Source organism: Hipposideros armiger, unplaced genomic scaffold (assembly GCF_001890085.2).
Source record: "Hipposideros armiger isolate ML-2016 unplaced genomic scaffold, ASM189008v1 scaffold_502, whole genome shotgun sequence".
Lineage (NCBI taxonomy): Eukaryota > Metazoa > Chordata > Mammalia > Chiroptera > Hipposideridae > Hipposideros > Hipposideros armiger.
The window spans coordinates 1443029-1466137 of NW_017731852.1; the positions used below are offsets into that span (position 1 = coordinate 1443029).

Sequence of the window (23109 nt, forward strand, 5' to 3'; positions counted from 1 at the left end):
GCCTTTGCACATGCTTTGTGCTTTGTCTAAACTACTTTACACTAAGGTATGTGCATGGCTCATTCCTTTACTTGATTCGGGACTGCTCAGCGGTCACTTTCTCCGATACCACCCATGAAAAACAGCACCCCCAGACACCTCTGTTCTTTGACCCTGCCATCTGACCCATAGCAGATGTCTATATTAGTTTATTATGTATTTCCCACCCCTCCTCCCTGGCCCCTGCGCACTGAGGGCAGGGACAGGCCTGGTTACCTTACAGCCCCCAGCCCCATGGGGTTATGGTGTCTGACAATGTCTGGAACGTGCTGACAGGCACCATCTCAGCTGGCACCCACTGGACCCTCCAGTGAAAGGTGTTACTTTTCCCAGTAGAACTTGAATCCAGACCCCGGCTCAAGCTCTGTCCCATATGCCCAGCCACTCTGAGAAGGTCCCCTTGGCTCTGCGTGTGTGTATGTTTCAGGGGGGAGGTTTGAGTCCACCTGCTCTGCCTTTCTGTAGGGTTGAAGCTGCCCTCCCGGACCTGGTCTCCACCGTTCGAGTCGGAGGGTTCCCAGAAGCACAACCAGAGTGAGCACGAGGCATCTGCGGGCGAGTGTTGCTCCTGCCCGAAGACCGACTCTCAGATCCTGAAGGAGCTGGAGGAGTCCTCGTTCCGGAAGACGTTTGAGGACTACCTGCACAACGTGGTCTTCGTCCCCAGGTCAGGAGCTGGGGTCGCGACGAAGTGGGCTCCAGAGGATGGGCAGAGTCCACACCGAGCCTCCCCCCTGGATGGAGGGAGAGAAACAGGAACCTTACCAGGAAGGGCAAATATTCACCAGAAAAGGGGGAAACTTAAAAAACCCAGCATTTGCTTCCTGACTTCTCCAGGACTCTTTACCCCAGCCTCCCGTCTCCATCCAAATTCTGGGACAAACCCCAGAAGACTATTGAGGCCAGTCCTGAGAAATGCCTGTCTAGCCCCGGCTTGATTTGTCGCCATGTCTCAAGCTCAGAGCATTCTCTCTTTTTCAAAATCTATGTAACCTTCTCAACCTTCTGGAACTTTCCACAGCATCTTCAAAGCCCGGTGACTTCTATTTAAATATGTTGAGTTTTTTTTAGTGAGTGAAGGGACTTTTTTTTAAAAGATTTTATTGGGGAATTGGGGGAGGGGATTCCCCTTCCTTTTTGCTGTCTTTTTGTTCTTCAGTCTAGTTGTGGAGGATGTTGCTTCACTGGTCCATGTTGGTATTATCATTGCACTCTTCCCGGGAGAGGCAGTCACTCAGCCATTGGAAGGCCACTCACAGTAGCTCACAGCAGCTCACGCTGGCTGCCAGCCACTCACGGTAGCTCATGGCAGCCCACTGCAGCCCCGCTGCAGCCTACTCTGTCTCGGGCGACTCACAGCAGCCCAGCTCCAGGTCGAGCTGTTGTTCACCATCTTAGGTTTAGAGGGCGCAGCATCACTGGCCCATTTGGGATCCAAACCGTGGCCCTGCTGCTCAGAGCTGGCGTCCCAAGCCAACTTGTAACCAACACGCCACACGGCCGGCCCAAGGGACTTTTTGATGTACATCTGATCCACCAAGAGGGTTTGCAGTGAAAATCACTCTGGGCTTTTCATCTGTCTTTACTTCTTCTAAGTGTCAAGCAGACATTTAGGTAAAAGGTAGGTTTCTGTGGGTCACAGGTTGTTTCAGCTCTCTCACTGCCTCCGCTCACTCATCTGTAAAAGGGAAGCAATAACAGTTCCTATCTCTTAGGATTATGAGATTCCATGAGCCATACAGAGGGTCTCAACCTTGACACTACTGACATCAGGGGCCAGGCCGTCCTTTGTGGTGGGACCGTCCTGGGCACTGTAGGATGTTGAACAGCATCCCTGTCCTCCCCTCTTGATGCCAGTAGCACCGTCTGCGTCATGTTAGTTCATGAGTCTTTCAGCCACCCAGTGAAGCAGGTGCCATCTCCCTTATGTGAGTCCAAAGCCTATGTTTCTGAGCTGATGAGCAACTCGCCCCAAGTTATGGCAGTAAAGGTGCAAGGTGGGCTTTGAGCTGCCTTCTGTGTCTCCATCCTTGACCTCTGTCCTTTCCCCTTAAAGACTTCAGCAGATGGCTACCCAGACATGTCTGAAACAATTGGCCATTTCAAAAGTAGATTGAATCCCTAGAAGGTTTACATTGGGATAAAACAAGGTTCTAAAATGTGTCTCTTCAAATGCCCATCGTCCCTCATCCGAGTAGGTTAGACCTTTCCTGAGAACCATCAATCAGCGTGGAACATTTCTTACTTTTTTCTTTCTTGCATCCCCCCCACCCCCACCCAATGACCCTGAGTCCAAAAGAGCACTACATGGCACAGCCCAGGCATTGAGGCAGTTACTGTTTTACACACTAAAAACAAACGCTGTGGGACTTTGGGAAATGGCTGAGTCAGTTGTGATGTTTAAATGTAGTCGCGTATGACATCCAAGGGAAACCCCAGATGGCCAGGTCTCTGAGGCATATTTTCTCTGCTTTTTACCCCGCTCTTGCACCTGCTGGGGAAGATGTAGTTCAAATGATGGGAAAAAGTAGTCCATGGTCAAGGGCAGGGCGCCCTTAGGCTGCTTAGACAGAATGTGGCTTCCAGGGTGTCAGAGCAAGAGGTCTGCCTGAAGAAGTTCTCTGTCCTCAAAGCAGTTGGTTTTGTTTTCACAGAAAATCCTCTTCAGGCCGTGGTGCTGAGGACAGTAGATATGACTCACCTGTGGGATGCCCGTGCGGCCCCAGTGTCTGCTCAGTGCAGGGCCAGCGGGCCACACTGGGAGGATGGTGTGCCTTCGAGACCCCAGGGGCTTCTGTGGCTTGATGCATGCGGCGGGCTGCTCTGCCGAGACAGGGCGCTTCACCAGTTCACACGTTAAATGCCTTCACCTGGAGATGGGATGTGGGCATGAGTGCGGGGAAAAATCATAACTAGCACACTCTTACTAAAACAAAGGATCAAAGGGGTGCTTCTTGGGTACCTCCCAGATGCCACAAGTTTCCCCTCTGGATTTGCTCACTGAGCATTTACCGACGCCTGCTGTGTGCGCAGAACTGTGCCCAGTGCCCAGAGTCTAAACCATGTGGGGCAAGCAGTGGGGAAAACTGAGCCAAAAACAGAACATTTTTATTGGGGGTGACAGGCGCAGGACTATAGGTGTAAGGCAGGTGTGCCGCTCCCCTTTGAATGAACTTCCTTTGTTCTTTTAAGACACAATGTGGTCCTGGAGGAGAGGACAGTGAGAGATCTGAGGGAAAGTCAAGATGGTGGGACCATTCACGGGCTCTTGGGAGGAACAGGAGGCTGGACTGGAGGCAGGGCGGGGCCATGCGAAGGGATTCTTTATTTTACTTTTATGGAGATGCAGTTGACATTTAACATTATGTTGGTTTCAGGTGTACAACCTAACAATTCGTTATTTGTATCTATTGCGAAATGATGAGCACAGTAAGTCTAGTGAACACCAGTCACCTTACAGTCACAAATTTCTTTTTTTTCTTTTGATAACTTTTAAGACCTATTCTCTTGTCAACTTTCAAATGTGCATGAACTATAGTCACCATGCTGTACTGACACCCCCAGGGATTATTTATTTTATAACTGGAAGCTGTGCCTTTTGATCCACTGCACCCATTTCGCCCACCCCAGTGATTTTCTCCTTTAAACAGTGGTTATGTATTTATTTTCAGGCATATGTGTGTGGCCCCAATCTGCCCTCTAGTGGCCATTTGGAAGATAATCTTGTAGAAGGGAAAGGTCTAGAAATTAGTTAGAGGCCTTGCTCCAGACCAGAGTTTCTTGATCTCAGATGTTAACACCTGGGGCCGGCTCACTCTCAGTTGTGGGGACAGCCCTGTGTGTTGTAGCATGCTGATCAGCATCCCTGGTCTCTACTCACTGTCTGCCACACCTGCCCCCCAAACTGTGACAACCAAAATGTCTGCAGATAGGCCCCGTGTCCCTGTGATGGTGGGACGAGGGGCAGGATCACCACCTGTTGAGAACCTCTGGTCAAGTGTGAGAGTGTGGGATAATCAAATGCTGTGTATGTAGGGAGTAGCAGGATCAGTTGATGTTTGGTCAGGGGTGTCTTTCATGACTACGTTGTGGTCTTTCAGGGTATAATCCTTTGGGTAAATACATATTTTGCCTGTTTGATGAGCTCATTTTATGTCTTCAGTTGTTCAGATATCAACTTCTTAGTGGTTATTTATGAGGCACCGGTGTCTTGATCATTTTTGCAAGGCCCACTTGCAAAATGGCTGTATAGAAATGTTTGAATCTTGCTAATATGGGCATATTTTTGCTTTGATACCTTTGGTTTCCATCTGAGAATGTCATTGCTCTTTTCATGCAAAAAGACCACAGGAAAATCATAATGAGTATCTCCTAAAGTAGAGTTTGTTTTCTGACCTCTCGTTTTTTTTACTATAGTACAGTAAAAACTAAAAATTGACTTCAAAAATTTGAATAGAAATTCTACTTCCTGGTAATTAAAAGTCAATCACTTAGATATCTATTGGGTCAAAGCAGAAATGGAAACTTTCACTAAAGTCCATTTGGAAAATAATGGAAATGTCAGCATCACAAACTTTAACTTGTAGAATATTGCAAAGCTGAGCTTTGATGCAAATTAGTAGACTTAAATGGTTTATAAATTAAGAAAAAACTTAAAATGTAAAAATATAAATGTATTAGGGAGGGAGGAGAAAATCAGTATGGCTAAACTTGTAATTAAAATCAAAGGGGAAAAAACCCACAAATAACTAGAAGAAAAGAAGGTGATATAAAACTGGGGTCTAAGGAAGATTTTAATATGTTGAATTCCTATGGACAATCCTGTGCAATTCAGTTTGAAACTTTCACATGGGAAATTTATCTTGTCTGAGCTGATTCAAGAAGTAGAAAAAAATAAATATTCTAATAACTTTGAAAAAAGCCTTAAAAAAGATATCGGTTAAGTTCCTCAAAAAACAAACAAACAAACAAAAAACAAAGAAGAAAAGAAAAAAGAGAGACCCTGGGCCCAGAGAGTGTTACAGATGAGTTCTTTTGAATTCTGAAAGAGCAACTATTTCTTGTAATATAGAAACTTTTCCAGAACATAGAAATCTATGGAAATCTTCCCAGTTCATTTTATGAAACTAACATAGCACCCCTTAGCAGAACCTAAGATGCATCATTGAAAGAAAACCCAGCATCAGCTAATATGGGACTTTAGATCCAAATGTCCTAAATAAAACACTGTGCTGGCAATATCATTTATCCCAGAAGTGTGAGGATGGTTTAAGATCTGGAGATCTGATAATGTAATCGAATTCATCAAGAGGCCTAGTAAGGAAATTCATATAATAATCTCATTTGATAATGTTAATTTAAAAAATTCTAATTTAGAGAAAGGGAGGAAAAAGGCAACAAGACAAATATGACCCAGATGAAACTCACAGTCAGGTTAACATCAGTTTAAAAACTATTCCTGTTAGAATTGGAAGGAGCCCAATGTCATCATTGCTAATTAACACTTACATGGGTAGCTAGCCAGTGCAGTTAGGCACAAAACAGAAATTAGAATTTAAAAGAATGGATTATGGGAAAGTAAGATCATTGATATTTGCAGGTAATCTAGTGCATGGCTGGACAAATGCTGGCCCATGGGCCGGCTGCCTGTTTTCTCAGTGAGGTTTTTTTTTTTGGGAATGCTATCACACCCATTTGTTTCCATTGTGTCTGTGGTTGCTTTCTAGCTACAATGGCTTGAAAGCCATTGAAGGTTGAGTAGTTGTGACAAAAGCCACATGTCCTGCAAAACCCAAAATATTTACTGTCTAGCACTTAACTGGAAAAGTTTGCTGACCTTTTTCCTGGTGTGTTCCTTGAAAACCCAAGAAAATCAACTATGGAACTCTTAGAAAGAGAGTTCGGCAAAGTAGGAACAATATAAATAAACAAAAGCCAATGGATATACTAGCAATAATTGGTATACAAAACTGGAAACGATCTCTTTCTTAATTGCCATAAAACCTTAGTAACTGCATCTAGAATTACCTGTGAAGGGAAAACTTGAAAATTTGCTGAGCTATAAAATTGTACAGATAAATAGGAAAGATTGTTTTAGATCCTTTAAAGAAAGTCACTGGCGAACAGCAAACTGGGTAAACCCTATAAAGGGTTAAAACCCTTAGTGAATGGACAGCACAGGAGCAGGAATGAGGAAAGCTGTAGAACTTCCTGGAAAAATAGGATAAGCGTGAACCATTGCCTAGAGAAACACAGAAGAACCAACACAGGAAAGAAAAGTCCACACCAAGCAGTACGAAGAGCTACAAGTAAAGCAGTAGCGTGATGCCTTTTTAAAAAGTCTCTCAAGTTGAAAAGCTGAAAAAGAAAACCCCGCTTACTCTCACTCACTATTGCTGAGGTGCTGTGTCATGGACCACTGCTGAGACCACAGATCAAAGTAAAGGTCTGGAGAGCAATTTAGCTGTATGTGTAAAAGGCATAACCTAGTGATTTGTCTTCTGGGGGTCCACTTTCAGGACCTAATAAGGCAACCAGGCAAAGGTCAAAGCAATATTTATCATAGCAAAAAAGAACTGGAAGCACTCATATTAAAAATGTCGGAGGATGGTTAAGTAAATTGTGCTCATGCATTAATTGGAGTATTTTACAGTATTCCAAGTTTTCTGCAATAAGCATGCTCTCCTTTCGAAATGAGGAAGGGAAACCTCGCCTCATGTTGAAAAAGAAAAAAACCTAAATTCTGTGCTACTTAAGACTTTATATTTTTAAAGAAAATGTTTGATGAATGCTTCTAATATAAATGAACGAAGTGGGTTATAAAACTAGCTTGATCCTCATCATAGTCATACACAACATTTCTAGGAAAAAATTGCCCACAGGAAACAGTGGGCAGTGGAATGATGACTAATTTGAATTTTCTTTTTACTTTTTTTTTTGGTATTTCTAAACTTTTAGGGTTTCAACATTTATTTCTTAATATAGCTTTTTAAGGGAGGAAAAGTGTGTCATTTGCATTGGCATTTTTTTGGGTTATTCGTACCAACCTGAGTGGTAAGAATTGAAGTTGAATTATCACATTACACAGGCACCCTAAACGGTCATAAAAATTAGAAGATACGTTTCTCCTGTTAAAACTGATGGTGTTGGTCAGTGGCTTGGGCCATTGGGCAAATGCCATTTGGCGGGGCTTCCTGAAAAGCTTGACTCTTGCATGCTTTTGGCGTCTTATTTTTAACACTGACCTTGGGTAGCCTGTTGCTCTGCCAAACGAAAACCTAAAATCAAGGATGTTGAGAGCAATATGGGTGTATGTCTACTACGATGGTCTGGAGCCCCCAGCCCTCTTGGGTAGGCTTGCCCTGACTTAGGATGCTGCCAAGGGCATCTTGAAAGCAGCACTGGGTTGTAATTCCTGGCAATCTGCACTGTAATCCACCTGCCCCCTTGCGCCCCACTGCACCAGTCTTTCATTTTAAGCCTCTGATTGTCCAGCAGCATTTATATGTAGATGGCAATTGCGTGACCTTGTGTATCCTGCTGTCGTCACAGGCCATCGAGGAAACGCAGGGCCCTTGGTGACGTGGCAAATGTGACAACGGTCATGCCCACAGCTGCTGCTTTCCCCAATACCTCCTCGACCAGCACGCCCACGAGCTCGGAGGAGCACCGGCCCTTCGAGAAAGTAGTGAACAAAGAGTCTCTGGTCATCTCCGGCCTGCGCCACTTCACTGGCTATCGCATCGAGCTACAGGCTTGCAACCAAGATTCCCCTGAGGAAAGATGCAGCGTAGCGGCCTATGTCAGTGCCAGGACCATGCCCGAAGGTGGGTTGGCACATCATGGGCCGGGAGACCCATGCCCACCGAGGACAAGCCCTCCACCCTCTTTAACTTGTTTGCCTTTATCATTTTTTATTTATCTTTAGTTTTTCCCAGCTTTACTGAAATACAGTTGACATAGAACATTGTGTAAGTTCCTATAACAACGTGTCCAAGTGTTGAGTTGATCTCCTTGTATATTGCAGTATGATGATAGTGCACACACCTCCATAGAGTGTCGGTAACACCTCCATCATCTCACATCATGACTAGTTGTTTTTTATGGTGAGAACATTTAAGTTCTACCCTCTTAGCAACTTTCAAGTATACAATGCAGTATTATTAACTATAATCACCGTGTCATACATTAGATGCTCAGAAAGTATTCATCTCATAACTGGAAGTTTGTACCTTTTGACTAACTCTCCACATTTCCCCCACCACCCAGCCCTTGGTAACCGCCGTGCTGCTCTGTTTTCTGAGTTCAGCTTTTTTATTTTTATTATTTTATTTATTTATTTTTATTTATTTTTTCTTTTTATGAAGATGTGTTCTACACCAATAAGTTCAGCTTTTTTAGATTCCCCATCTAAGTGAGATCAAGCAGTATTTGTCTCGCTGTTGACTTACTGTATTTCCCCATGTATAAGACGCACCTTAATTTGGGGCCCGAAATTTGAAAAAAAATGTATTACATAAAGTTATTGAACTCAAGTTTTATTCATCATAAAATTCATACAACTCCTCATCACTGTCAAAAAATCTACAACCACTGTATAAGATGCACCCAGTTTTTAGACCCCAAATTTTTCAAAAAAGGGTGCGTCTTATTCATGGGGAAATACGGTATTTCATTTAGCATAGTACCCTCAAGGTCCATCCATGTTGCCTTTATTGTTTTTTTACATACACAGCCATTATATAAACATTAGAAAAATACATACAAGCCATCAGAAAAATAAAGTAAAATTAAGAAATACATATATGTAGGGTATTAGTCCAGAGAAACAGAACCAACAGAACTTGAGATAGACAGACAGACATAGATATGTGGGCAGTCCTGTGAGGGGAGTTTTATATGTCCATTCTCAAACGAGACAAATGGAGCATAGGAAAGGGTAACCAGCTCGAGGTCGCTAGCTGGTAAACGGAGGAGGTGAGATTCGACCCAGGGGTCAGGTCCCTGCCTCTAACCTCTAACCACTGCTCCTTACAGCCAAGGCAGATGACATTGTTGGTCCCGTGACCCATGAAATCTTCGAGAACAATGTTGTTCACTTGATGTGGCAGGAGCCGAAGGAACCCAATGGTCTGATTGTGCTGTACGAAGTGAGTTATCGACGGTACGGCGATGAGGTAAGACATTTGACACCTGGACATGAGCCTTCACGGCTGTCATTGGTACCTCTTTCCTTTTCTTAAATTCTGGCCCACATGCTTCTCAGTAGATGCTTCATTGTCAGAACTCAAAGTCTTGATACGTAACTTTCCAGAGAAACGAGTCAGAAATGCCAATCCACAAACATTTCTTTCAGCAGTTTTTCACTTTGCTTTCTGGCTCTGTCCTACGAGTTGAGTTTGTGTCTTTCCTCACATGATAGGAGACTCATCTCCTTTAAAGAAAGTTATCTGAGTCTGGGAATGCATCACTTAAAACCTTAATAAGTGACTTTTTATTGGGTGAATGGTGAATACCAAGATGCACAAGACACAGGATCTAAGGACAAAAAAGTAGTGAAGCTATCCCCAGGGCTCTCTGGTGGCCCGCACATGTTAAGTGCTTTATACACAATATCTCATTTATTGTGTTTTCTCACATCTAAGATGTGATGAGAGGCCTCATTATTTTTATGGACCACTGAGAAACAAAAAGGTGCAGCTACATCTAACTGTAAGGTGATGCTGCTTGTAATATGTGTTCCAATTTTAGAAATGTCAAAATGTGAAAGTGATATGGCTCTTGGGACTGATGAAGTGCAATAAATCCTCAGAATAACCCAATGAGCTTGGTATTGAGGCATCCAGAATTTAAGTTGAGTCCAATGTCATAGGAATAGAGTCAGGATTCAAACCCAAGCCCATCTGATGTTCTAATCCAGGGGATGGCAGTAAAAGGGCCAGATAGTACCCATGTTTGGCTTTGCAGCCAGACAGACTCTGTTGCAAATACTCAGCTCTGCCTTTGTAGTTCAAAAGCCACCATATAGATCATAGGTAAGTGAATGGGTGTGCTTGTGTGCCAATAAAACTTTATTTACAAAAACACGCAGTGGGCCACATTTAGCCTGTGGGCCATAGTTTGCTAACGCCTAACAAAACTGTCTGATTTCCTGGATCTTTGGTGATTCTGTAACCAGGTGGGTGCAGCATGGCTTTCCCAAGCCAGGAAGGACAGCTGGTCTCCCTCTGTTTACCCATCTTGGGACCAGATCTGTTCTTGGTACTCAAATATTCAGCTCTGACAATGATTTAGAACTGAAATCAGCAAAGTACGGTCTGTGGGCCAAATCTGGCCCAAGGCCTATTTTTATACAGCCCGAAGAGAGTTGTAAAAAGAAACAAAGAAGAATGTACACAAAAGTGAGTCCAGTGGCCAAGCCAAGCATCAGTATGGGAGGGGACCTCTCAGGAGTACATAAAGGGAGCCATGCCCCACAGGGGACCGTTATTGCGAGACTTATTAATATCTTATCCTGTATATATTAATCCCACATGTCCTAAGAAAATAATTCAAATTTGGGGTGGGGGCAAAGCTTTATGCATAAGATTTCCTTTTCCTTTTTTTTTAGGATTTTTAAATGTAGCTAACATACAATGTTATATCAGTTTCAGGTGTATACTATAGTTACTCAACATTTATATATTAAAGAAGTGATCATCATGATAAGTCCAGCAACCATTTGACACCGTACCACACTATCACAATATTATTGACTATATTCCCTATGCTGTACAATGCATCCCATGACTTGTTTTATACCTGTAGATTTGAACCTTTTATTCCCCTTCACCTTTTTTTACCTCCTTTTAAAAATTTTCAATTACAAGTTGACATATACAGTATTATTTCTATATTAATTTCAGGTGTAAAGCACAGTGGCCAGACATTTACATAATTTAAGAAGTGATTCCCCAACCAGTCTACCACCCACCTGGCACTATGCATAGTTATTACCATATTATTGACTATATTCTCTATGCTTTACTTTACATCTCCATGACTATTTTGTACTACCAATGTATGCTTCTTAATCCCTTCACCTTTTTTACCCAGTCCCGCAGTCCCCCTTTCATCTGTCACCCCAATAAATCTAGTACCGATTTGACACCACACATAGCTATTACAATATTATTGACTATATTCCTTATGCTGTACCCTACATCCCCATGATTACTGTGTAACAACAAATTTGTACTTCTTAATCTGTTCCCCTTTTTCACTCACCACCCCAACCCCCTCCCTATTTCTGTTTTGTTTGTTTATTTTGTTCTTTCGATTCTACATATAAGCAAAATCACCTTGCATCTGTCTTTCTCTGTCTGACATACTCCACTCAGCACAATTCCCTCCAGGTCCATCCATGCCACCACAGATGGCAATAACCCATTCTCTTCCCTGGCCAAACAATATTCTATTGTATTATATACCACCTCCTCTTTATCCATTCTTCCATCGATGGACACCCAGGTTGCCTCCACATCTTGGCCATGCTGCAATGAACATACGGATGCACACGTCCCCTCGAAGTAGCGTTTAGGGTTTCTTCAGATAAATACCCAGAAGTGGGATTACTGGGTCCTTCTTTGTCTCTTGTTATATAGCCTTTGTTATAAAGTTTATTTTGTCTGGTATAAGTATTGCTACTCCAGCTTTTGTTTATTTTTATTGTTTCCATTTTCACGAAATATCTTTTTCCCATCCCCTTACTTTCAGTCTGTGTGTGTCTCAATCTGAAGGGGTCTTATTTTCTTATCCATTCAGCCACCCTATGTCTTGTGTTGGAGCATTTAATTACATTGAGAGTAATTGTTGATAGATATGTAGATATTGCCATTTTATTATTCATATTTTTAATATATTTTTTCCTTAATTTTCTTAAAGAAGTCCCCTTAACATTTCTTGTAACTGGTTTGGTGTTGATGAACTTCTTTAGCTTTTTCTTGTCTGGAAGCTCTTTATCTGTCCTTCCATTCTAAATGATAGCTTTCCTGGGTAGAATAATCTTGGTTGTAGGTCCTTGTTTCTCATCACTTTGACTATTTTGTGTTAATCCCTTCTGGCCTGCAAAGTTTCAGTTGAGAAATCAGCTGACACTCTGATGAGAACTCCCTTGTAGGTAACTAACTGCTTTTCTCTTGCTGCTTTTAAGATTCTCTCGTTGTCTTTAACCTTTGGCATGTTAATTATGATGTGTCTTGGTGTTGGCCTCTTTGGGTTCATTTGGTTTGGGACTCTCTGCACTTCCTAGACTTGCATATCTATTTCCTTTGCCAGGTTAGGGAAATTTTCTGTCATTATTTTTTCAAATAGGTTTTTAATCCCTTGCCCTCTCCTCCTTCTTGTTACCGTATGATGCAAATGTTGATACGTTTGATGTTGTCTCAGAGGCCCCTTAAACTATCCTCATTTTTTTGTATTCTTTTTTGTTTTTACTGTTTTGATTGGGTGTTTTTTGCTACCTTGTCTTCCAAATTGCTGATTCGATCCTCTGCTTCATCTAATCTGCTGGTGATTCCTTCTAGTGCATTCTTCATTTCAGTTGTTGTATTCTTCATGTCTGACTGGTTCTTTTTTATGTTTTCTAGTTCCATTTTTATGTTTTTATCTCTTTGTTGAAGTTCTCCCTGATATCATTGAGCATCCTTATAACCAGTGTTTGGAACTCTGTCTGGTGGATTGATTGTCTCCATTTTGCTTAGTTCTTTTCTGGAGCTTTGTTGTGCTCTTTTATTTGGGACATGTTTCTTTGTCTCCCCATTTGACCACCTCCCTGTGTTTGTGTCTATGTATTAGGTAGCACTGCTATGTCTCCCCTTGTTAGTAGATTGGTCTTATGTGGTAGGTGTATTGTGCGGCCCAGTGGTGCAGTCTCCCTGGTCACCTGAGCTGGGTGCTCCAGGTGTGTCCCTTGTGTGAGTTATGTGTGTCCTGTTGTAGTTGAGTCTTGGTTGCTGTGTGCACATCAGTGGGAGGGATTGACCCTTGGACTGACTGGTTTTGAGGACTGGCTGTGACTACAATGGAGGAGCCATTTTGTAGTGGCTGATCCTACAGAGCAGGATTCAGTTTAACAGGGCTCTGGTGCCTGCCCAGTCTGCCCTTTGGGTGTGTTGTCCTTGGAGGCAGTTGAGTTATGCTTCGGACTGGGTCCAGTGAAGCTGGCCACCTGGTGTGCCAGTCCCAGGACCTCCTGGGAGGGACACTGCTGCAGACCAAGTTCAGCTGCAGCTTGTGCCCTGCCCAGGGCCACCCAGCAGGAGCCACAGAGCAATCCATAGATGGCCACCACCTGTGCTGGGCTTGGAGGTGCCTCGAGAGGCCAAACCATGAACCAAGGCCGGCTGCTACCAGTGCCGGGTTTGGGGCTGCTCTGCAAGAGGTATGGGACATGCTGAAGCCGGATGCTGCTTGTTTGGGGTTTGTGAACCTATGAGAGATTTTAGGAAAGGCCACAGCTTGAGCCAAGACAAGCCACTGTATGGAAAAGCCACTGGAAGCAGCTTGGGTGGGCTTGAAATTTGGGTGAGGTGGTGTCTCACGTTATCACCAGGGCAGAGTGAAGAGTGTTAGCCAGCTTGATGGAGGTTCAGATATGACAGCTGCCTGGGTCTGCACACTGGGAGTGGGGAGGGTTCAACAAAGAAATAATGTCTTCCTCTAGCTCCTCTGTCCAAGGAGAAAACTGCCCCTCCAGCCCTCACTTTGAAGCCAGACAACTTAATTCTTCCCCTTATGTCCCTGACACCTTTCAAACAACTGCTGCCCCAGTGCTGGAGCTCAGAGTGAGTGAGTCTGTCAGCGAGTAAGTCCATACACGAGTCCTTTAAGAGGAATGCTTTGGACTCTAGCCTCCCTCCATCTCACCCAGCCACAATCTCTGCTGGTTTTCATAGCCAGAAGCTGTGGGGACTTCTCTCCCCAGCACTGGAACCTTGAGCTAGAGAGCCTGGTGTGGGGCTGGGACCCCGTGCTCCTCAAGGGGACTTCTGCGGCTGAGATACCCCTCCCGATTTTTAATGGTCACACATGGGTATGGGACCAGCCCATTCCGTGTCTCTGCCCCTTCTACCAGTCTGGAGGTGGCTTCTGTATGTCTTTAGTCATAGGATTTCAGTTCAGCTAGACTTCACGTGATTCTCAATCTATGCATAAGATTTTCATCACTAGCAAAAAGTGCAAGCACTTGGTGTCTGTCGGAGAATGGGTACAAGGAATATGGTATATTCATTAAAATGGGTGGATGTACAGCCTTTTACAAGGATGTTTGGAAGAACTTTGTCCAGTATAATGGAGAGGTTGAGATAACAGGCTATGGGTTTTAGATCCTTTATGCTGTTATTCCTCATCTTCCACCAGCAGTTGGGAACCCCCACCCCTCAACCCCTTGAAACAGAGAGAAAACTTATTAGCTCCTATAACTAAACAGTTCAAAGAGTTCAGGCATGGCTGGATCCAGAATTCCTTTGGTTCAGTTGCATCTTAAGGGTCCTTGCAGTGAGCCCAACAGCTCCTGTCTGTCCTTTTGTGGTTTCTGTGGTTTCAAGCCTCATATCCTCTTAGTGCCAAACCTACAGGAAGAGAGAGAGTCTGTGTCCCAGCATTCCCAGCCAGGCTGAGGTCATACCCAGTAACCAATCATATGACCAGTGGAGTGCTATGTGCTGATTGGCTCAGGCATGAGGATTTTTTAATAACAGTTTTATTGAGATACATTCACATACCATAAAATACACCCATTTAACTTGTACAATTTAATGGATTTTAGTACATTCACAGAGTTGTGCAACCATCACCAGAATCAATTTCAGAATATTTTAATCACACCCCAAAGAAATGCCTCTTAGCCATCACCTCCCCAAATCTTCCCTGCCTCCTCTCTCTCCAGTTCTTGGCAACCACTAATCCACTTTCTGTTTTCGGATTTGCCTGTTCTGGACATTTCATATAAATGGATCATACAATATGTGTGTGGCCTTTTGTTACTGGTTTCTTTCATTAGCATAATGTTTTCAAGGTTTATCCACATTATAGCATGTGGCAGTAAGTCACTCCATTTTATAACTGAATAATATTCCATTGTGTGGATGGACCACATTTTGTTTATCCATTCATCCTTTGATGGATGTTTGGGTTATTTCCACCTTTTGGCTATTACGGATCATGCTGCTATGAACATTTGTGAAGTTTTGGAGTGTATGTTTTCAGTTCTCTTGAGTGCATTCCTAGGAATGGAATTCCTGGGTCATATGGTAACTCTACATTTAACTTTTAAGGAAATGCCAAGCTCTTTCTCAAAGCAGCTACACCATGTTATATTCTCACCAGCAGTGTATGAGGGTTCCCGTTTCCTCACCAACCCTTGCTCTGGTCTTTTTTTTTCCCCAAATTTGATTTATTAGATTTATTGGAGTGACATTAGTTAGTAAAATTATACAGATGATGTATTATAGAAATGTATGCTTGGTCCATCTTTTTTTATTATAGCCATGCTAGTGGGTGTGAAGTGGTATCTCATTGTGGTCTTGATATGCATTTCCATGATGGCTCATTTGGGTCTGAGTTTTGTGCCCTTCCCCAAACTAATGCGACTTTTTAGCTTCAGACAGTCAGTGATCCCTGGAATCAGGGTAGAGTTGAAGTTGGCAGTCAAGAGCCACTCAAGGGGGAGGCGGAGCTTCCAGAGGAAGTTTGGGGTGTTGTTGGTAGCAAGAAGGAGAATATAGATTATGTGCAGACTCTCCTTGATTTTTCTCTTGTTGCTGTGACCAACTCTATCTCATCTGACTGGAATTTTCTAGGGTTGAACATTGAAATCCTGCATCCTAGGAACCCCTTAGTCATGGGTAAATTGGAGCAGCTGGTTACCCAGTTGACATTGCACCTCATCCTATGTTCTCCCAGCTGCCTTTGGCTGGTCTGCCTCTCCTGTTCCTGGAGCCCAAGGGCCACCAATGGGAACCTCCACCATGAATCCCCACCAGGGCCTACCCTTCCGGGCCTGACCCCAATCCCAGGCAGACCAGTCCTAGTCAACCTGTAGGGGAACAGAGAGATGGAAGGAAATTAGGAGAGAGTGAGGGGGTACAATAACCTTTTAAAAAACCTTTTCGTGGACAAGACTACTCAATGATCTCCAACATTTCCTTAATTGTCTAGCATTGCTTTGATAAAGTCAAAAGTAAGGTACAATTGTTTTTATACCTTTATGACTTCGTTGGTTTTACAAAATCCTCTCAGCAATTGGTGAAGGTCATTTTTGTTCCTGTTTGCTAGTTAATAGCCCAAATCACCTCTAGCTGCACCACTTGAATCTCCCTGTCCTTAACTCTTGCATTAAAGTCATTTGTCCCCTCGCCACTTCATCTCTCCTCCCTGGGAGACCCTAGCCCCAGGGACCACCCCCTCTCTGGTAAAAGCATCCATTTTCATGAGTTCATTTCATATCCTTTGCTTCAGTATCTTTTGCAGTTTTGATCTTTTTTCCTTCCCTATTTGCACAAACTTTTATGTAATTGTCTTCTTCACTCTTGATCAGGTTTTGCTTCTTGTTTTGCTTTTTTGTTTTTGTTTTATTTGGTGTCTATGTACCTGCATCTGGTTCTAGTTCCTTCCATCATGCTCCCTTCTCAGTCCCCACCCCTGAGGTGCCTGGGGTAAATGACTGACATTGGAGGATGTGTGCCCCCTTTGTCCTGGATAGCAGCTACCTTTGGTGTCTATATTTGCTGATTTATCCCTTTCTACTTGGTGACTCATCCTTCTTGGAAGAACCTTTGGACTAGAAATCCCCACCCCCGCCTCCAGCCAATTTGTTTTCTGGCTGCTGTTGTCACATGATAAGCACGGGAGCTTTCACATTTCTTGCTCTCTCTCTAAAATTTTCCAGGCCAGATCTCTGCATGCACTGTGAGCTTGGAGCTGTTTCAGAAAGTTTTCAAAATTTGGCCCAGGGCTTTCAGGTTTCATGGTCTTATTTCCCAGTGAGCCTCCTGCCTTTCTTTACAAGCTCTGGGTCGATCTCAATGTGTGTTTTGCCAGGGTGTGTATGCTTACCTCCTCTCTTTTATCAGACATTTAGGTAGATCCCAGCTCTTTTCAAGTGAAACCAAAAGACACCATGGGAAGGAAGGAGATTTTAAATTTGTCCTTAAGACATTAAGCCCATGGGTCTGGTTCTGAGGAGGCAGAGGCCAGGAGGTGTAGGAGAACAGCCTGGAATGAGATTTAGGTGATGTGGATCCCTTTTTTCCTGCCATTTTGGGACTTTCTGGAGGCCTGGTGAAAATATCCCACAGTGGTTGCAAGAAGTTTTGGAGCCAGACGGTTCTGGGGTCAAAGGCAGGCCCTGCCAGTCACCAGCTATGGGACCTCCCACTAATCATTTTGCATCCTCAGCCAGGGGTTGGCAAACTATTTTTTTTTAATTTATTTTTTATTTTTAAGCTGAGCCATCCTGCCACCTGTTGGCAGCTCAGCGGCTGCTCAGCTCAGGCCGGGACTCGAACCGCTGTTGCTCAGAGCTCAAACTCTTGAGTGAGCTCTTAACCAACTGAGCCACTCGGCCGGCGGCAAACTATTTTTGTATGCCTGATTTTGTACAGCATGTGGACTAACAATCACTTTCACATCTTAAAATGGTTGGGAAAAAAATGGAAAGAAGAATAGTATTGCATGACGTGTAAATTACGTGAAGTTCAACTTTCAGTGTCCACAGTATTTCGTGGACACACAGCCATGCCTGTTCTTTTATAGTTGTTATGACTTGGGATTTGTCTCTGGCTGCTTTTACTGCTTTTGACGGCAGGTTGTGCTGGTGACTGTGACTGTCTGGCCCCTTGAAGCTGAAAATATTTATTATCTGGCTTTTTACAGCAAAAGTTCGCTGACTCCACCCTAAGCCTCAGTTTCCTCCTCTCTAAGGAGAAACCAAGACACGGGGTTGTTGTAAGGATTAAATGAAGTGATCCAGGTCAAATGCTTGGCCTTTGGTTTAGAAAGATGGGCTGTTCTCAATCATGGTAACCTCTGCTTCTGTTTCCTTGCCTGTAGAGCTTCGGTTCTAAAGTTCCGAAAGTCTCAAAGTCGCTTGCATGTCGCACCCTGTGCCTCCTCTCCTCCCTGTGTCATTTCTGAGCGGATCCTGCCTGTGACATTCCCTCCTGGGATGGATGCTCCCGAATGTCCGAGGCGCAGCCCCCACTCCTCTCTCTCCTCCCCTTGTCTTGTAGGAGCTGCACCTCTGTGTCTCCCGCAAGCATTTCGCTCTGGAGCGGGGCTGCAGGCTGCGCGGGCTGCCTCCGGGGAATTACAGCGTTCGAGTCCGGGCCACCTCCCTGGCGGGCAACGGCTCCTGGACAGAAGCCACCTATTTCTATGTGACAGACTATTGTAAGTGTGCACAGTGACTTGGACTGGCTGGGTCTGTGCTCGGTGCTGGGAACGGCACAACATTTCAGAGGATGGTCAGGGAAGGTTGGAGGCTATAGGTGCCGGCTCTGGACTTGACCTCTGGATCCACTGGCTGCTGCTGTGTGACCAGGGCAAGGTGCTTGCCCTCTCTGAGCTTGCACTTCCTTATCTGTTAATGGGGATAATAATAGGACCACCTCTGGAGGTGAAGGGTGGTTTCAATGACAGTATGAACTTCAAGTGGCTGGCACAGGACAAACCTGTGAACACATCAGCTCTTGTGAACTAGTGTTTCAATCTGTGTTATTAGATGGGCCATGTCCTCCAATGGAGGGAGCTTCCCTACTCATCCGTGGGTGTGTTCTCGATGTCCAGGCAATAAGTGCCACCACTGGGCCAGCTGGACACACTGTGGACAGTAGGGAAGGTAGAGAGGTGGGGAAGGCTGAGCTGGTCAGGGAGAGCTTCCTGGAGGTGGTGGCATCTTGGCTGAGAATTGGAAGAATATACAAGTGGGGGCAAAAGAGGATATTTAGTCTGGCATGTGGCAGGAGCCCAGACACTAGAATGAGTGAATAAACTTGGACAGAGGGAGATTCTACACTTGGAGAAGCAGGAGGTTGTGGGAGAGGTAGGGATTCTGCGTGGCTGGCTGGATTTTAACATACCTGGCCCCAGTGGGAGTGTAGAAATTGGGAGAGATTCTTGTTGGGATGGTTCTGGTCAGGGTCAGGACTAGGATAAGAGTTCCGACACCATCTGGGTGTACCACACTACAATTCTGACGCTGCCCACTGGCGTTAGCACAGAACCCCAGAAGGGTAAGAGCACAGTTCCCAACAAGACTGCTCTCAGATAGATGCCAGATGCAAGTTTCGGGGTTCTCCTGCACGTCTGACCAACTGGCTACAAATTTGAGTGTTCCCACAACTCCTTCAGATTCTATCATTTGCTAGAACAGCTCATAGAATTGAGGAAAGTGCTATAATTACAAGGACAGTTTTATTATAAAGGATATAACCCAGGACCACCCAAATGAAGAGATGCATAAGACAAGGGCCAGGAGGGCTCCCGTGTCTTCTCCCCAGTGAATCAGGACACCTCATGTCACCCTCCCGGCATATGGATGTATTGATAAGCCAGGAAACTCCTCTGAGCTTTGGTGTCAGAGTTTTTATTGGGGTTTCATTACCTCGGTGTGACTGATTGAATCATTGGCCATGTGATTGAACTCCATCTCCAGCCCTGCTCCAATATTTGGGGGTCAGGTGGCTGAAAGTCCCACCCCTCCAATCACATGCTTGCTCTTCTGGTGACCAGACCCCATCCCGAGTCATCTCACCTGTTAGCATAAACTTAGGTGTGTTACAAGAGAGTCATCAATAACAAAGACACTGCAATTACTCAGGATATCCAAGAGAGATTTGGAGTCTCTTTCTTAAGAACCAGGGACACCATGAATGAAATTCAAAGAAAAATAATCAAAGTGGGAAAAATATTTGTAACATCATTGACAAAGATTTAATATTCTTAATACAAAATGAATATATGGTTGACCCTTGAACAACATGGGTTTGAACTTCACGGGTCCACTTATATGCAGATTTTTTTTCAATAAATACTGTAAATGCATCTTCTGTTCCTTATGATTTTCTTAATAACATTTTCTTTTCTTTAGCTTACTTTATTGGAAGAATATAGTATATAATACATATTGGGTTGTCGGAAAAGTCATGACATATTGTTGCAATGAAAAACATAGAAAAAATACGTCATGACTTTTCCGACAACCCAATAGAACACACAAAATATGTGTTCATCGACTTTTTATGTTTTCAGTAAGGCTTCCAATCCACAGTAGGTTATTAATAGTTAAGTTTTGGGAGAGTCAAAAGTTATAGGCAAATTTTCGACTGTGCAGGGATTGGCACACCTTAACCCTGTGTTGTTCAAGGGTCAATTGTATATATTAATGAGTAAAAGACATATGTCCTAACATAAAACATAAGCAAAGAACATAAATAGCACATTTAAAAAGAAATACAAAACAATAGAAAACATCAGAAAAAAAATGTTGGGCCGGCCCAGTGGCGCATTGGTTAAGAGCTGGCTTGGGACACCAGAGGGCCCCGGTTCGGATCCCACATATGAGGGCCAGTGACACTACCCTCTACAGCTAAGATGCTGAACAACAGCTCAACTTGGAGCTGGGCTGCCATGAGTCGCCGGCGACGGCGTAGGCTGTAACCCCTGCTGCAGTGGGTTGCCATGGGCTACCGTGTGTAGCCAGCAGCCAGCGTGAGCGGCCAGCAGCCGCAGTGAACGGCCGTCCTGAAGCCGGTGACTGATCTGCCTCACCCGGGAAGAGCACAATGATGGTGCCAACTTGGGCCAGTGAAGCAACGTCCTCCACAACTAGATTGAAGAACAAAACGACAGCAACTTGTCTGTTCCCCTTCCCCCAATTCCCCAGCACTGTTCCCATCCCCCAATTCCCCAATAATAATCTTTAAAAAAAAAAAAAGAAAAACAATGTGAAACCTCACACAAAACCACACCAAAAAAGAAAAAAATGCAAATTAAAACAAGATGTAATTTTCAACTTATCAAATTGGCAAGGTATTTTTTTTTTATAATCACAGTACTTAGTGTTGTCCAAGTGTGCAGACACACAGACCTGTTTTTTCATGGTTGGTGAGTGCTAAAATGTAGTACTTTAGTAATGTGCATCAAAAATCTTATGTGAGCCAACAGTCCTGGTTCTAGAAATGTATCATAAGGAAACAATCAGAGATGTTTAAATAAGATACATGTTCAAGGAAACCTGTTTAAATAAGATACATGTTCAAGGAAATCTTGCAAAGAATTACAATAGCCAAAAATCTTGAGAGTTAAATGTTTGACACATTAGTTTACGTCAACCCTTGAACAACACAGGGGTTAAAGGTACCGATCCCTGCACAGTTGAAAATCATCACATAACTGTTGACACTTCAAAACTTAACTACCAATAGCCTGCTGTTGAGTGGAAGCCTTACCAATAACATAAACAGTAGAGTAACACATATTTTGTATGTTATGTATATTATATACTATGTTCTTAAAAATAACTTACACCGCCGTTGGGGGCAACTGATCTCACAGATTCATTGCACACAAATTTTCAAATATCTAACGGTTAATTTAAGTATCGTGACTCATCGCTTCTGTATCTTCCCCCTGTACCATAACCTATCACCAGTTGTGTTTGTGACTTAGTACAGTAAAGACGTATTTCATAGCGGCATCTTTGTGTGCAATGAATCTGTGCGATCAGTTGCGCCCAATGGAGGGGTAAGGTAGAGAGAAGAAAATGTTAAGAAAAACATAAGGAAGACAAGATGCATTTACAGTATTGTATGTATTTATTGAAAACAATCCACGTGTAAATGGACCCACGCAATTCAAACCTGTGTTGTTCAAGGGTCAGCTGTACTTAAAAAAAAATTTGTTATATAACAGAGAGGGAAGCAAGGCACCAGGGTGCAGTGTTTAAGGAGGTTCTCAGGCTGTCCCCCACCGGAGACAGTTTGCTCTTAGTCAGGGCAGTACAGGAGGACGAGATTTCTCAGGATAGAGCTGGCCACCAATGGCAGCATGGTGCAGTGGTCAGAGCTCACTCAGATGGCCCGGGTTCAAATGCATGCTGCATCGTGAATAAGTTCTGGGACTTTGGGCAAGACTCCTCCCCTCCTTGAGACTCTGCTTTTCAGTCTGTTAGCTGGCATTAGACAAAGTATCTCCCACCTTGGCCTATGGGACGATTAAGTAAGATCCCTCGCACAAAGCACTTCAAACAGTGACGCATTTAGTTTAGTAAGTGTTTGCTATACTGCTATGATTAAAAGACCCAGAGGCCCAGATCTGTTCTCTGAGCTCTCAGAACCCATTTTCTTCCTTGGCTTGCACCTGAATACATGGGTGTGTTGATAATTACAGACAACTCGGCCTTGCATGAGAATTTAAAAAATAAAAGCTGCGTTTCTTTAGCTAGCTGAAAAGGGGTTCTTTTGAGGGACATGCACTTTCCTTTATTTTGCCTGGTACTCTTCCAGGGAACAGGAAAACCGGCAAGTTTCATGGACCAGCTGTCCCATGAGGAGGGGCAGGACCCTCTAGGACACACAGGGCACTTCCTGGTGAATTTTTCATCTGCCAGAGGTGCTGTTTGGAATTAAGATAGGCTATTTAATTTGCAGGGCTCAGTATAAAATGAAAATGCAAGGTTCTTGTTTAAAAATTCAGACTTTCAAGATGGTGACAGTGGAACATTAAACCCAGAGCAGGGCCCTTCTGAGTGTGGGCCCTGGGTGATGTCCTGGGTTGCCTGGCTATGAAGCTGTCCCCAGGCTGGCTGCGGGCAGTGGTCTGGAGGTCGGGGGTGTGCTTCCTGAGTACAGACCTCTGAGCCCACCACCCAGCCCCATGGAGCCAAATGGTGTTTCAGGAATGCTGGGAGATAAGGGCTCGGGAAAGCAGCAGAGAGAGGCTCAGGGACAAGAGATGGGGGAGAAATGTATGTGGCCCAACATTAGATGTGGTTTGTGGTGTGAACACATTTTGATACAAGACATACATTTT

The 23109-nt window shown here is 43.9% G+C and overlaps 1 protein-coding gene across 1 annotated transcript in view; it reads left to right on the forward strand.

The window, feature by feature from the left end:
• Window positions 1–23109, forward strand: part of INSR (insulin receptor) — a gene marked incomplete at its 3' end in the record, with an annotated part of 122899 nt that overhangs the window by 93996 nt on the left and 5794 nt on the right. The window contains exons 10-13 of the mRNA XM_019667604.1: window positions 505–706; window positions 7591–7865; window positions 9076–9215; window positions 18309–18468. Of these exons, the coding sequence (XP_019523149.1) occupies window positions 505–706; window positions 7591–7865; window positions 9076–9215; window positions 18309–18468 (777 nt within the window). The remainder of the gene's footprint in view (window positions 1–504; window positions 707–7590; window positions 7866–9075; window positions 9216–18308; window positions 18469–23109) is intronic.